Source organism: Dreissena polymorpha, chromosome 3 (assembly GCF_020536995.1).
Source record: "Dreissena polymorpha isolate Duluth1 chromosome 3, UMN_Dpol_1.0, whole genome shotgun sequence".
Taxonomy (NCBI): Eukaryota; Metazoa; Mollusca; class Bivalvia; order Myida; family Dreissenidae; genus Dreissena; species Dreissena polymorpha.
The window spans coordinates 132348059-132361727 of NC_068357.1; the positions used below are offsets into that span (position 1 = coordinate 132348059).

A 13669-nucleotide genomic window follows, 5' to 3' on the forward strand; every position below is an offset into this window, starting at 1 on the left:
GGCCGGTCCTGAGACCGTCCGGTTTACAGAGAGTCTACTGTAATTAATTGTTTATCACTTGCAATTAATTTCTCTTATTAATTATGAGTCATAGTTAACACTTGTTTACAGTAAAAAGGTGTGATAATGATGCCCGAAACCGTCTTTAATGTACTGTTCTAGATACCGGATTTATATTACGTAAATGTTACAACTTCTTGCTAATCAAGCTGTGACAAACTCTTACTTCGTGCCAACGACAATAAAAAATAATGGTTGATAGTTAACCCCGCCCTCATAAGCATTTGCGTTATCGATTGGACGATGAACATCACAGTTTGACGACTGGAACGAACGACTGGAAGGTTACCTGATACATCCTTGTCAGCATTTAAATGACTGTGTTATGTGGCTAGAATATTCGCAACGCGTGTCAAGTTATTCTCTAATCAGTCGATTATCCATTACCCCATGTGGTGTTTATGGCGATTACATGTGAAAGCCGGTAACGAGAGCTCTTTTAAAACAGGGAATATTGATACACTGATGGAGAAACCTTGATTGTTTTTGACAATATCCAATTTCTTTTACTGAAAAATACACTGATCGGAAAATTTTATGCGCCCCGGGGACTCTGATTTCGAAATTCAAGCGCCCCGGTGAGGGATCATTAAATGGCATGTGAAAAGCCTTGCTACATGTAAATATTACATGTATGTGCACATGTATGCGCACATGTATGCGTAATTAAATTCAGACAGTACGTAAAGTCGTTACAAAGATTGCGACAATCACGGATACATTGCTTTATCCATCCATTTAACCGATTTTAATAGCTTAGAGGTTAAATGACCTTCAACAGCTAATTGGTGTTAATCCTGTTGTGTAATGTCAATAAAGGTGTGAACAACTCGCGAGTCAGTGTTTATTACATGTATTCCCGTGCTCTGTGACAAGGAGTTTAATGCGTGTGATAAAGTCCACAAAGGCTAATCAAGGACAAGACTTTCCGCCTACACTGGATTTTTGCTAAGAAGAGACTTTTAACAAAAAAATCATAAAAGTGGAAAGTGTTGTCACTGATAAGCCTGTGTGGACTGCACAGGCTTATCTGGGAATAAATTTTACGCACATATATTAAGCCCCTTTTTTGCGCAGAGCACAGCCCATACGTTTTAATTTAATCACTTAGTGTAGGAGTATTCTGAAGAAAAAAAAACCATGTTTTTTTAATGAATATTTACAATTGCATTATAAAATTTTCAAATTAACATCTCTGTATGTTGGCACATTGAGGTTGGGGGGGGGGGATTAAAATAAAAATGCACCCATGTGATTTGCATAGGGCTCCACGCTGTTTATTATATATTCAATTAAAAGGGATTTCATCTGATTGGTCAGCAGTAGTATTTGCAGCAGTTTTCAATATCCATCTCTAATACTGTAAGCAAGCATCAGTGAAAAGCTATTTTGAAAAGTTCAATAATATTTTACATTTATTGTCCCCTACCGGTGAAATGGTTTGCGCTCTGTCAGTCTGTCTGTCACACTTTTCTGGATCCTGCGATAACTTAAAAAGTTGTTCATATTTTATCATGAAACTTGAGACATATATAGATGGCAATACGTAGATTATGCATGTCATTTCATTTTGTTCCTACATCAAGACTTCTGGTTGCTATGGCAACAAATACAAAAAAAAATACTGACCATGTTGGATTTTCACCGTTAGGGGACAATATTGCTTGTCAATCTCTTGTTAATTTTAAGTTATATGAAATAGCTTTTGTATTAAACTTGTTTCACATTTTGCATGTATAAACAATGCAAAGTACTTGTTTAACTTCTAATGATACAAATTGTTGAGGAAATAAACCTTATTAGTAATTTTGATTTATTTTCCTAAGGTGTCATTATATTTTCTGTTTCAGACACCTTGAAAGATAGAGAACCTACAGGTGCTTTGTTCACTGAAAAAAATCCTATCCAGATTTGGAATTTAAACCACAAATGAGACATAAAGGTAAGTTCTGATGGCTTTGTCAATTGAACATTTAGAATGTGTAGTTTGTGAATAGACAGTTGATTGATATGGAAATACAGAGCATCCTATCTAAAGACAACTTCTAAATTTTGTAATGAATGGTGCAAACTCTTAAACTGTATATGCCTCTGGTATGGTGGCATCGATCAGTCGCACTGTCTGGCAGTCTGCCTGTCTGGCATTCTGTTTTACAATTTTACAATTTAAAATTTTTGCCAAGGGAAGTAATAAGCTTTCAGGGAGATAATTATGCCCCCCTTCGAAGAAGAGGGGGTATATTGTTTTGCACATGTCGGTTGGTTGGTCGGTCCGTCCACCAGATGGTTTCCGGATGATAACTCAAGAGCGCTTAGGCCTAGGATCATGAAACTTCATAGGTTCAATGATCATGACAAGCAGATGACCTCTATTGATTTTCAGGTCACTGGGTCAAAGGTCAAGGTCACTGTGACCTGAAATAGTAAAATGGTTTCTGGATGATAACTCAAGCACGCTTATGCCTAGGTTCATGAAACTTCATAGGTATATTGATCATGACTCGCAGATCACCCCTATTGATTATCAGGTCACTAGGTCAAAGGTCAAGGTCACAGTGCCAAAGAACGTATTCACACAATGGCTGTCAAGGTAACCGTGACTCAACTTAGAAAAATGGTTTCCAGATGATAACTCAAGAATGCTTACGCCTAGGATCATGAAACTTCATAGGTATATTGATCATGACTCGCAGATGAAATAATGATGAAACTTGACCAGAATGTTTGTCTGGACAATATCTAGGTTAAGTTTGACATTTTGTAAAGATTGAATGAACCGACTCCTCTCAGGTGAGCGAACTAGGGCCATCTTGGCCGTCTTGTGTTTCTCCTTACCAGAAGGAGAGATAGCTGAGTGGGCTATTTATATGATGGGCGCATATGGAATAAGACCCATTTTCGCATGACGAGGGTCATTACAAATCTCATTGCGAATTGAAAATGCCACATTTAAGAACAATGCTTTTTGATACAAAATTGAATTCAAAATAGCAAACTTGTTAATTATGGCAGCCTATCCACACAGTAAGCAATGATTTCCAGACATGCTGACCAAGTACGGCAAACATTGTGGTATGATAATTAAAAGATTTTCTCTTATCGTGACACTATACTATTTTGCTAATGATTGTTTTCTTATCTTGGAGGCGATAGTGAAATTCTGCGAGATGGATTGTAACGCCTAATTGTAACTTTGTCGTTTGAGCATACAGAGAGTAGTCCGGAATTCCTTACACTGAACAGTGCTACATCCTTTGACTTGAGTACATACGCAGTGATGTAGCAAACATTCAGAGGTTGTATCTCGAATCAGCTTATTAAATATTCAAAAATATTCATGTGTGTCTGTCTGCGTTATGTAAAAGTCACTAAGATGAAAACTAAGTCAAACAGCTACGCCTAAAAGCGCATTAGTGCTTTATACCTATGTTTATGTCAGCGTTGTTGACACCGTGTGAACTGCTCAGGTAACAAGTAAAGCATAAACAGCAAGAAAGTTGGTCAAAACATTGGTTTTATTGATATATCGGACGAGTTCGAAAATGGTCCAGATCGGTGAAAAAACATGGCCGCCAGTGGGCGGGGCATTTTTCTCTATATGTACATAGTGAAAACATGTGAACACTCTAGAAGTCCCATTTTGGCCCAATTTTCATGAAATTTGGTCAGGAAATTTGTTTCTTTGATATGAGAGTTGAGTTTGAAAATGGTTCTTGTCAGTTGAATAACATGGATAATTCATGCCATAATTATGCCCTTAGATTGTCAAAATTTTCATTATATTTTACAAAATCCTTGTGAACACTCTAGAGGTCACAATTTTGTTTCATATTTTATGAATCTTGGTTATAATATTTATTTTTGTAAGCAAAGTTTGATGTTTGGTAAGGGGGGTCAACTCAAAATATAGGCCACCAGGTCAAATCTTACAAAAACAAAATCACTCCATATGCCAGAGTTTTGGTTCAATAATGATAAAACTTGACCAGGATGTTTGTCTGGCCGATATCTTGGTCAAGTTTGACGTATGGTAAAGATTGAATGAACTGAATCCTCTCAGGTGAGCGAACTAGGGCCATCTTGGCCCTCTTGTCTACTATAATATCGGGTTTGTTTAATATAATTTAACATGTTAAACAATATAGTTGCGTCACAGACTCGGAAATAAATTTTGATGGGGTCGACATTTTACTGACGCTGATTTACCTATTGTCTGTAATTTTTACCCGAAATAAATTTTGAGAAGTGCCCATTTAAAGACTTGTACATAATATGTCACATTGAAAAATATCCCGATCACTGCAATATAATTATGTGAACCAATTGTTGATTGTACTTACTTGATTTTATTCGCAACCGTACTCAAACCGGATCTTTTTTTTTTTCTCGTTTTGCTCGTTTTTCAGTGCGGTCGGGAATATAATATATTAAAAAAAGCCAATTTTCCGATTTTTTTTCCCATTTTCCAAAAATTAGGGTCAGCGGTTTTGTAAACCAAGAAATATAAAAGTCGTGGCCTAATGCACACTTTAGAATAGTGTGTTCTTCAGACAGAAATCTAGACCATTTCTTAGTTTCCCTGATAAACAATAATTGAAATCAATGTTGTATTTCATTGGCTTTTGTCTAATGCTTGGTGCGGCTCATACTTTGCTTTATGTGTGTTTGGAAAAAGACTACATAGATATTGGACTTTGCTTCTCTTCCTTCACATTGCCTTATCAGGATTAGCCTCCCCTGCACGAATTTATAATTGTGCCCTTTTCACCCATTGATAAGCTAATGAATATTGAATGATGGACAGCATTATCTGTGCTCACAGCTAATGTATTGATTTTTCTATTAGAGGAGAGTCACACTATAATATGACAGTGTCCAGTTGTCAGAATCCCGATACATCAGTGATTCCTTTACGCCTTGATCTTCCCTGCGGCTTACTGAGGCAGCTAAACACTTATTTAATTGTTTATCTGACTGATTAGTGAATGAGGGCTTGTTTGTATTGGCTCCCGATGCTGTGTTGACATTAATGTTATCAATTATGAGTAGTATTGTTAAACAATCGGAGACAGCATTATCATGACAAGTAAATCACTCTTATTATCTTATTTCAAGGAGTTTTAAATTAGATTCCAGTGATCCAGCTAGGCATTAATGGAAGGGTGCTGTACCCTGCCTTTCGGAATCCCCGCCCCGCCATTTCATAACATATGGGCATGTTTGATACCAAAAAGCAACTTACTAATGTAACTGATCCTGTTCCAGTTGGTCTAAATGCCCTCCTTAGACCAAAAGTGGCCTCTTAATAAAACGGTCTTTAAAAAAGACAAATCTGGACTAAAGTAAATTCATTGTCAGTTTCAAGTTCATAGACCAATTTCTGTGACACAGCTGTCTTGTTTAATTAACATTTAAATTCTATAAAATAATCCAGATATTAGTGTAGTTAAACATATGATTATCTTGCATTTTTAGCTCACCTGAGCACAACGTACTGATGGTGAGCTTTTGTGATCGCCTTTTGTCTGTTGTGCGTCGTGCGCGGTCAACATTTGCCTTGTAAACTCTCTAGAGGCCGCATTTATTGTCCAATCTTCATGAAATTTGGTCAGAAGATTGGTCTCAATGATATCTTGGATGAGTTTAAAAATGGTTACGTTTGCTTGAAAATCATGGCTGCCAAGGGGCGGGGCATTTTTCCTTATATCATATGGCAATTATAGCTATAGTAAAATCTTGTTAACACTCTAGAGACCACATTTATTGTCAAATCTTTATGAAACTTGGTCAAAAGATTCATCCCAATAATATCTTGGACGAGTTCGAAAATGATGCCGTTCGGTTGAAAAACATGGCCGCTAGGGGGCGGGGCATTTTTCCTTATATGGCTATAGTGAAACCTTGTTAACACTCAAGAGGCCACATTTATTTTCCGATCTTCATGAAACTTGCTCATATGATTTGTCCCAATGATATCTTGGATGAGTTCAAAAATGGTAATCTTTGCTTGAAAAACATGGCTGCCAAGGGGCAGGGCATTTTTCCTTATATGGCTAAAGTAAAATCTTGTTAACACTCTAGAGGCCACATTTATTGTCCGATCTTCATGAAACTTGGTCAGAACATTCATCCCAATGATATCATGGACAAGTTCAAAAATGATGCCGGTTGGTTGAAAAACATGGCCACCATGGGGGCAGGGCATTTTTCCTTATATGGCTATAGTAAAACCTTGTTAACACTCTAGAGGTCACATTTATTTTCCGATCATCATGAAAGTTGGTGAGAAGATTTTTCCCAATGATATCTTGGATGAGTTCGAAAATTGTTTTGGTTGCTTTAAAAACATGGCCACCAGGGGCGGGGCATTTTTCCTTATATGGGGTTAGTAAAACCTTGTTAACACTCTAGAGGCCACATTTATTGTCCAATCTTCATGAATCTTGGTCAGAAGATTTGTCCCAATGATATCTTGTTATCTCAGGTAGGCGACTTTGGGCCTTTCAGGCTCTCTTGTTATAACTAGTAAAAATCCACCAAAACGCTGTCACCGTTTTTGACGATTAATGTGTTTTGCATATTTCGTAAAGACAAACTCTCGCCATTTTTTGGAAATGTGCAGGAAGTTGGTATATAGGAACTACTCGGCCTTTTGTGGAAAGCCCAGACAAATGTATTCATTGTTTCAAAGCTTATGCAGAATAATAACGGTTGCAAATAATTGGTACTGAACATGCGTGAAGCACGTGTTCAATATCTGGTTGTGCACTCTACCGTTAACTCCACCTTAGTTCTCAGTAAATCATTTAAAAGGGGGAGCTATGCACATGCTCTTACCCAATTGGTTTAGCATGTTGAGTTAGACAAAAGAAGCTAATTTTATCGTCGAGAAAGTGACATTTTATGGCTTCTTGACAGGAAGCGGCTTTTCTTTCGTTTAGTCAAACTTACAAAAATCGGCGATCAAGTTTGCTCTAAAGGATCAACAGATTCTCAAATTTTACCAACTGTTGGTCACTTAATCCAATATTTGGACATCAAAATACTTAGAAATCAGCGGTTGCTGGTCAAGTAAGACAAAAGTCACTTAATACAATATCAAAATAGAGTGAAAACGCTGTGGTGGAATTCAAAGTGGTCTTATAAGACAAAGGTTGCTTAATTCAAGTTGTTGCATTCACAAGATTGACTGATTGGGTAGCATCCATCAGTTTTACTGATATCCTTGTTTTAATGGGAGAGGGGGGTAGGGACAAATTTGTTTGAGTGCACAATCATTTGAGAACGAATACTGTTATAGCTTCCTCGGCATATCGGAAATTCGGTTAAGATTTTGCCCGTTTTTTTATTTTTAAAAAGAATATTCAGAAGATTTCCATAAAAATAATGTTTTCAAAGATAACCTATCCACAGATTAGGTGATATTAACGGATACATGTATTTGTAATATGGCCATAATTTGAGTTTACCATAAGAAACCAATATGATATCATTCCTCATGCACAAACATCACTCATATCTGATTAAAAATAACTGAATTTGAAAACTGTTTTCATAATGATACATTTTACTTAATATGAACTCTGTAAAACTGATTGTGTGTTATTTTATAAATTGATACTTACTTAATAATTTATTGGTTGTAATTTGATTTTGCTGAGTTGAAACAGGTTTAACTGTTAAATTTTGCGATTGTAAGCTAGATAACTGGCTTGAGTGCTGAATTGATGTTTACGCTTGCCTGATTTTCTACTAAAAGTCATGTAAAATGAATATGAAAACAGTTAAGTTAGTGCTTTGGTTTAGTAATATTTAAATAATGTTAACATGTACAGTTTTGTCACGCCTCCACTTTATAAGAGGTGGGGTGCAGGGGGCATATATATTGTGATCCTTTATTGTTCTCTTAAATGTTGACATGCCGGTGATTAACATCTATATTTAATGTGCAATCTGTATTAATGTTTATCCAACCACAATTTTATGTTTAGAATGCAAGAATTTTTCTGGTGATCTATATGCTAGCTGTTTTTTATGCTCATTTATGCCCACATGTTATTTGTGGGTTCTAATTAGATGATTTATTTAGAGAGTTATGGCCCTTTGAAATTTTAAAGTTGCTAAACCATCCATTATATTATTTTGTCCAAAGTTATGCCCCTCAAGACGTTTCCTTTTATCTGAATATATAAAGCAATATTGTAACAATTGGGGAGCATCACCCGTCTCCAACGGTTTCTTGTTTACTGATATCTGTAGACTTGTTCTTTAAACAGTTAAAGGTTAATAAGCTTTTTAATTAAAAAATTTGGTCACACAGGTTGGTAATTTTGCTTGCCTGCAGTTTGCCCTTTGAAAGAAAGAAAACAATCTAATGTACTTTGAAAATAAATGCAGGGCTTTTTTTCAGCTTTTTGGGAAGACAGCCCATGGCTTTGAAATTGGGAATTTTATCAGCATTTTCAAGAAATTGGGGAAATAAATTGGGATTTAAAACTACATGAATGAGTTCAGCATCTAATCTTTAATCACAAACACCACCATGATCAACAGTTTTCGACATAATAAGCTCACACAAAGTCTTCAGTCACACCAGGCATCATTTTATTAGGAGGCACTTCATCTTCTTCTGAAGAACTGCTGCTTTCTTCTTCTTCTTCTTTGCTGCTTTCAACATGTTGAATATGAGTCAGCACTTTGCTTCCCGAAATCAACGATGACAATGCAAAAGAGTCACTTGTTATTAAATTACTATCATTAACAATGGAAGGAGTTTCAATGGGAAGACTTGTACTTCTGACAATGTTTGTTTATTTAATGACGCTTGCTTAAAAAAATCAACAGTTTGTTTTGCCGCAAGGGTTTTGCTTAAGAATCTTTTTCACGTTATATTTCGAATTGCGCGACATCTTTGTTTTTCATTCAGCCGAATCACAAAACACTTGAATTTCATCACAAATATAATAAGCCCCTCAACAACGCGGAGCATATCGTGCACACGAATAATGCCGACATTATCCAAATCGAGGTATAGTCTAAAACCCGTATGAGACCGGATCGGACTACGCTTTTATAAAAAGCAAAAGAGCCGATGTCATTAGCGTTTTTTCCCAAATTGGGAATTTTTTGGGGGAAAAGTATACTTTTGCAATTGGGAATATAGCCAAATTTCGGCTATAAAATCGGGCCAAAAAAAGCCCTGAAATGATATTGAATAACAAGCCTTTACAGTTTCAAATATTATCAATCATCTTTCATGACCAAATTCTAAAAAAATATGTAAAGAAGATGAAGGTAGGCATGGAAAAAAGAGTAAAAATTAAAAAAAAAACTTCTTTGATCGTCAGTGGGCTTACATGATGTAATACATCTTTAAATCATTAACAAATAAGTATTTACTGGTAAATGAAGTTTGTTACTTTTATCGTGCAATACCATTTATTGTGGGAGCCACTTGTCAAAATGTTTTTCACATCAAAACGTGAATTGGGTTTCAGTGAAATTGGAAGGGGAGTTTTACATCCTTTAATTTGACTGTTAATTAACTATTATCCTTTTTCGTGGGTTAGGTAGCTCAAAGTTTAAATGATAGCCAATCTAATATTTAGATCTTTTAACAGATTTTGCATATGTTTTAGAATAAGGTGATGAGTGAGTTATTATTCATTTTTGTTTTTTGCAGAGATTGATGTCAGTTCTCGGCCACAATGCATACATCCTCTCCAGCTATAATGGTATGTGAAAAAGCTGTTGCATTCAAAAATGAATTAAAACTTTATTTTACTGATGCAAGCATCAACATGTTACCAAAATGTAAATGTTGCGGGAAGATGAAAGATTTGAAGAGTCATATAGTCTTCAGTTCTTTGTTAGCTCACCAGCACAACCTGTTCATGGTGAGCTTTTGTGTTCGCCCTTTTTCCGTCATTCGTTGTTCTTTAAACAAAAATTAATGATTTTTAACTACCATATATTTAACCATTTTTAAAGGACTTTATTTATTAACAGGAAACAGCAAAATCCTTGTATTTCATATGAACCTAAAAGTAAGTTTGCTGACATATTTTGCTTTTACTTACACTTTCTGAAATTACTTGTCTGTCAGAAATTTTCATAAAAATGTTACCTTAAATATAAAAATATAACAGTTTATTCGGATGACGATCATTTCCATACTCTTTCATTGAGCTTGCAGTTTAAGTAGACTGTTGGAAGCATTCTCAGAATCTACTGATGTTGCTATTTAATATACTGATGTAAGATATGAATGTTATTGAAAGGACCTGATGATGTCTGGAATATCAGTAACCGCGGTACCAAGCAAAATAATGTTGAGAAAACTGTAAGAGGGTAACAATCTTCGGGAAAAAAATTCAGACATGAATCCTGCGAACTTGCATCTTCATTGTTGGCCTTTTGCAAATGTCCACAGTCCGGATTGTCTTCCCTTGTGTCTGCCAATTGATGTCAATAGCATTAACGCTTTAAATATTAACATTCTTTCAAAAAATGGTTAATATTTGTGTTTATGAAAATGTTGATTTTATTTATTGCTGAATTTTTAGGTCTTGTGAATCTATGGGATAATCAGGTAGAAGAAGGCCAAATCTAGTATAGACCATATTATATATATTAAGTGTACTTAAGTTCCTGCCTGACATTGTCATGGTCATGGTAGATAAATAGAGTTGATAATCAAATGTTATTTTGATACTGTTAATGTGTGTGTTGATTTGTAATCCATGAGTTTGTGCTGTTATCTTGGAAAGGTTTGTTGGAAAACAATTTAGAAATGCAAATGTTGACCAGGGATGAAACAAGTAAAGTTTCAGAGACAAGGCAACAATGCCTTGACTTGCGATTAAGTCCTTGCAAAAGTAATAAACATAACTATTGGGCCAAGATGGTAATGCAATAATGTATTGGATTTGATTCCTCTAAAATATATTTATGATCAAACAATTAATACACTATTAGCCCAAATGAGCAGTGTGTGTGTATGTTGATATGGTGCCTGGTTTGTTTCAATCTCTAGATGGCAATAAGAATCAGTGTGTGCCTGTATGTTAACATGTGACCTGCTTTGTTTTAGTCCCTAGACGGCAGTAAGAACCACATGGGTGAGGTGGAGGAGAGTGATGGAGACGTGCTTAAGCAGGAGACTCAAGACCTTGTGGGCCTGCTCTCCTCCCCGGACCCCAAGCAGCGCCATGATACAGCCCCAAATATCAAGCTGGAGGCCCATGATCTCAAGGATGAGGTCAAGGAAGAGAACTCTGTCAAGATAGAGCCCAATAACCCTGCTAGTGTTGGCAAACTGCCTAACGGGGATGCTAACTCAGGTATGTTTGGCAAAACTGCCAAAAAGGCATGCTAACTAGGGTTTGTGTGGACCAACTGCTAAATAGGCATGCCCTGTAAGGTATGTGTTGGCAAACTGTCTTTACAGGCATATAGGTAGAATGATGTGTCAAACTGTTCTGTTTGCACAGCATTCTTGAAGTTTGAAACTGGATCTGTCATGTGATATAACAAAGATTTAGCTAGGTCTGCGTCCTACGTCTCTTACAAATTAAAATCAGATAAAATGTTTCATATAAAAGTATACCCATGCTGGAGGACACAAACATAATCCTGTTGCGTTTTACAGTATTCCATGTTTTGCTGGATTCTCAAACCAGAATTATTAAATGTGTAATCCAATACACAGTTGCAAATTTTAATGTTGATGTGATGTTTACAAATTCTAGCTTCAAAGAGACCGTGCTAATTTGTTGAGAACATTTAGATCTTTTGAAATCAAAAGTTGTGTAGTTATATTTAAAAAAAATCATTTCATAAATGCTTTAGCAATTAAAATTTCCTCAAAATTAATTTAAAATCGAAAACTATATCTTTATTGTTAGGGTCTTTTAATGCTCCCGAAGGAGGGCATATAGTGATCGGACCGTCCGTCTGTCTTTCCGTCACACTTCGCGTTTAGGTTTCAAAAAATGCTCATAACTTCTATGTCCCTTCAGATGTAACCTTCATATTTGGTTTGCATGTGTATATTGACAAGGCATTTCCTTACCCTTACACATTTTGACCCCTTTGATCTTGACCTTGAACTTAAGGTTCGCGTTTAGGTTTCAAAATCTGCATTTAGGTTTCAAAAAATGCTTATAACTTCTATGTCGCTTCAGATGTAACCTTCATATTTGGTATGCATGTGTATATGGACAAGGCCTTTCCATACGCATACAAATTTTGACCCCCTTGACCTTGAACTTAGAGTCCGCGTTAAGGTTTCGAAATCTGCGTTTAGGTTTTGAAAAATGCTCATAACTGCTATGTCACTTCAGATGTAACCTTCATATTTGGTTTGCATGTGTATATGGACAAGGCCTTTCCATACGCACACAAATTTTGATCCCTTAGACCTTGACCTTGAATTTAGGGTCAGCGTTTAGGTTTCGAAATATGAGTTTAGGTTTTCGAAAAAATGCTCATAACTTCTATGTAGCGTCAGATGTAACGTTCATATTTGGTATGTATGTGTTTATGGACAAGGCCTTTCCATACGCACACAAATGTTGACCCCTTTGACCTTGATTTTGAACTTAGGGTCAACATTTATTTTTCAAAATCTGCGTTGAGGTTTCGAAAAATGCTCATAACTTCTATGTCGCTTCAGATGTAACCTTCATATTTGGTATGCATATGTATATGGACAAGGCCTTTCCATACGCACACAATTTTTGACCCCTTTAACTTGACCTTGAACTTAGGGTTGGCCTTTAGGTTTCGAAATCTGCGTTTAGGTTTCGAAAAATGCTCATAACTTCTATGTCGCTTCAGATGTAACCTTCATATTTGGTATGCATGTGTATATGGACAAGGCCTTTCCACAAGCACACAAACTTTGATCCCTTGACCTTGAATTTAGGGTTCGCATTTAGGTTTCGAAATCTGCATTTAGGTTTCGAAAAATGCTCATAACTTCTGTCGCTTCAGATGTAACCTTCTTATTTGGTATGTATGTGTATATGGACAAGGCCTTTCCATACGCACACAAACTTTGACCTCTTTGACTTTGACCTTGAACCTTGGGTTCGCGTTTAGGTTTCGAAAAATGCTCATAACTTCTCTCAAAGTGTTTTTCGGTGGCATATGTCATCCAATGGAGACAGCTCTTGTTAAAAAGTCATTATTGAAACAGTAATTTTACTGTATACTGATCTATCAGAAAATCCGTAATATGCTGGATTTATTATTGGTGTCATTAAAACTTGCTTTGCACGTCTACTGATCTATTGTGAAGAGTGCGATATATTCTATGATTTTTAGATTTTCCCTTTGACTCATTGTTTTCAAATATGTGCGCCCTGGCACTAATTGGATCAAAATTCTAGATTAATCTCTGGTTGAAAGACTTGGTCACTAAGTCAACATGACTTGCTAACAAATGCTTTAAAATTGAGAATACAAGACAGTGTTTTCAATATTAAATTTAAGTTCAACTTACAGAGCTGGATTGGAACTTAATGTTGAAATCTAAAAATAAATTAAAAAATTGGAAACCTTTAACATACACACCATATATCCTGGATTGTCCCGGAAATGAAGA

At 36.0% G+C, this 13669-nt stretch overlaps 1 protein-coding gene across 5 annotated transcripts in view; it reads left to right on the top strand.

Annotated features, from left to right (window-relative positions):
• LOC127871507 (trithorax group protein osa-like) overlaps nucleotides 1-13669 on the top strand; it is a 116516-nt gene that overhangs the window by 80116 nt on the left and 22731 nt on the right. For all 5 annotated transcript variants that reach the window (XM_052414496.1, XM_052414500.1, XM_052414497.1 and 2 more), the window contains 3 exons: nucleotides 1911-2002; nucleotides 9743-9794; nucleotides 11153-11402. In XM_052414496.1, coding sequence (XP_052270456.1) covers nucleotides 9768-9794; nucleotides 11153-11402 — 277 coding nt within the window. In that variant the 5' untranslated portion in view covers nucleotides 1911-2002; nucleotides 9743-9767. The remainder of the gene's footprint in view (nucleotides 1-1910; nucleotides 2003-9742; nucleotides 9795-11152; nucleotides 11403-13669) is intronic.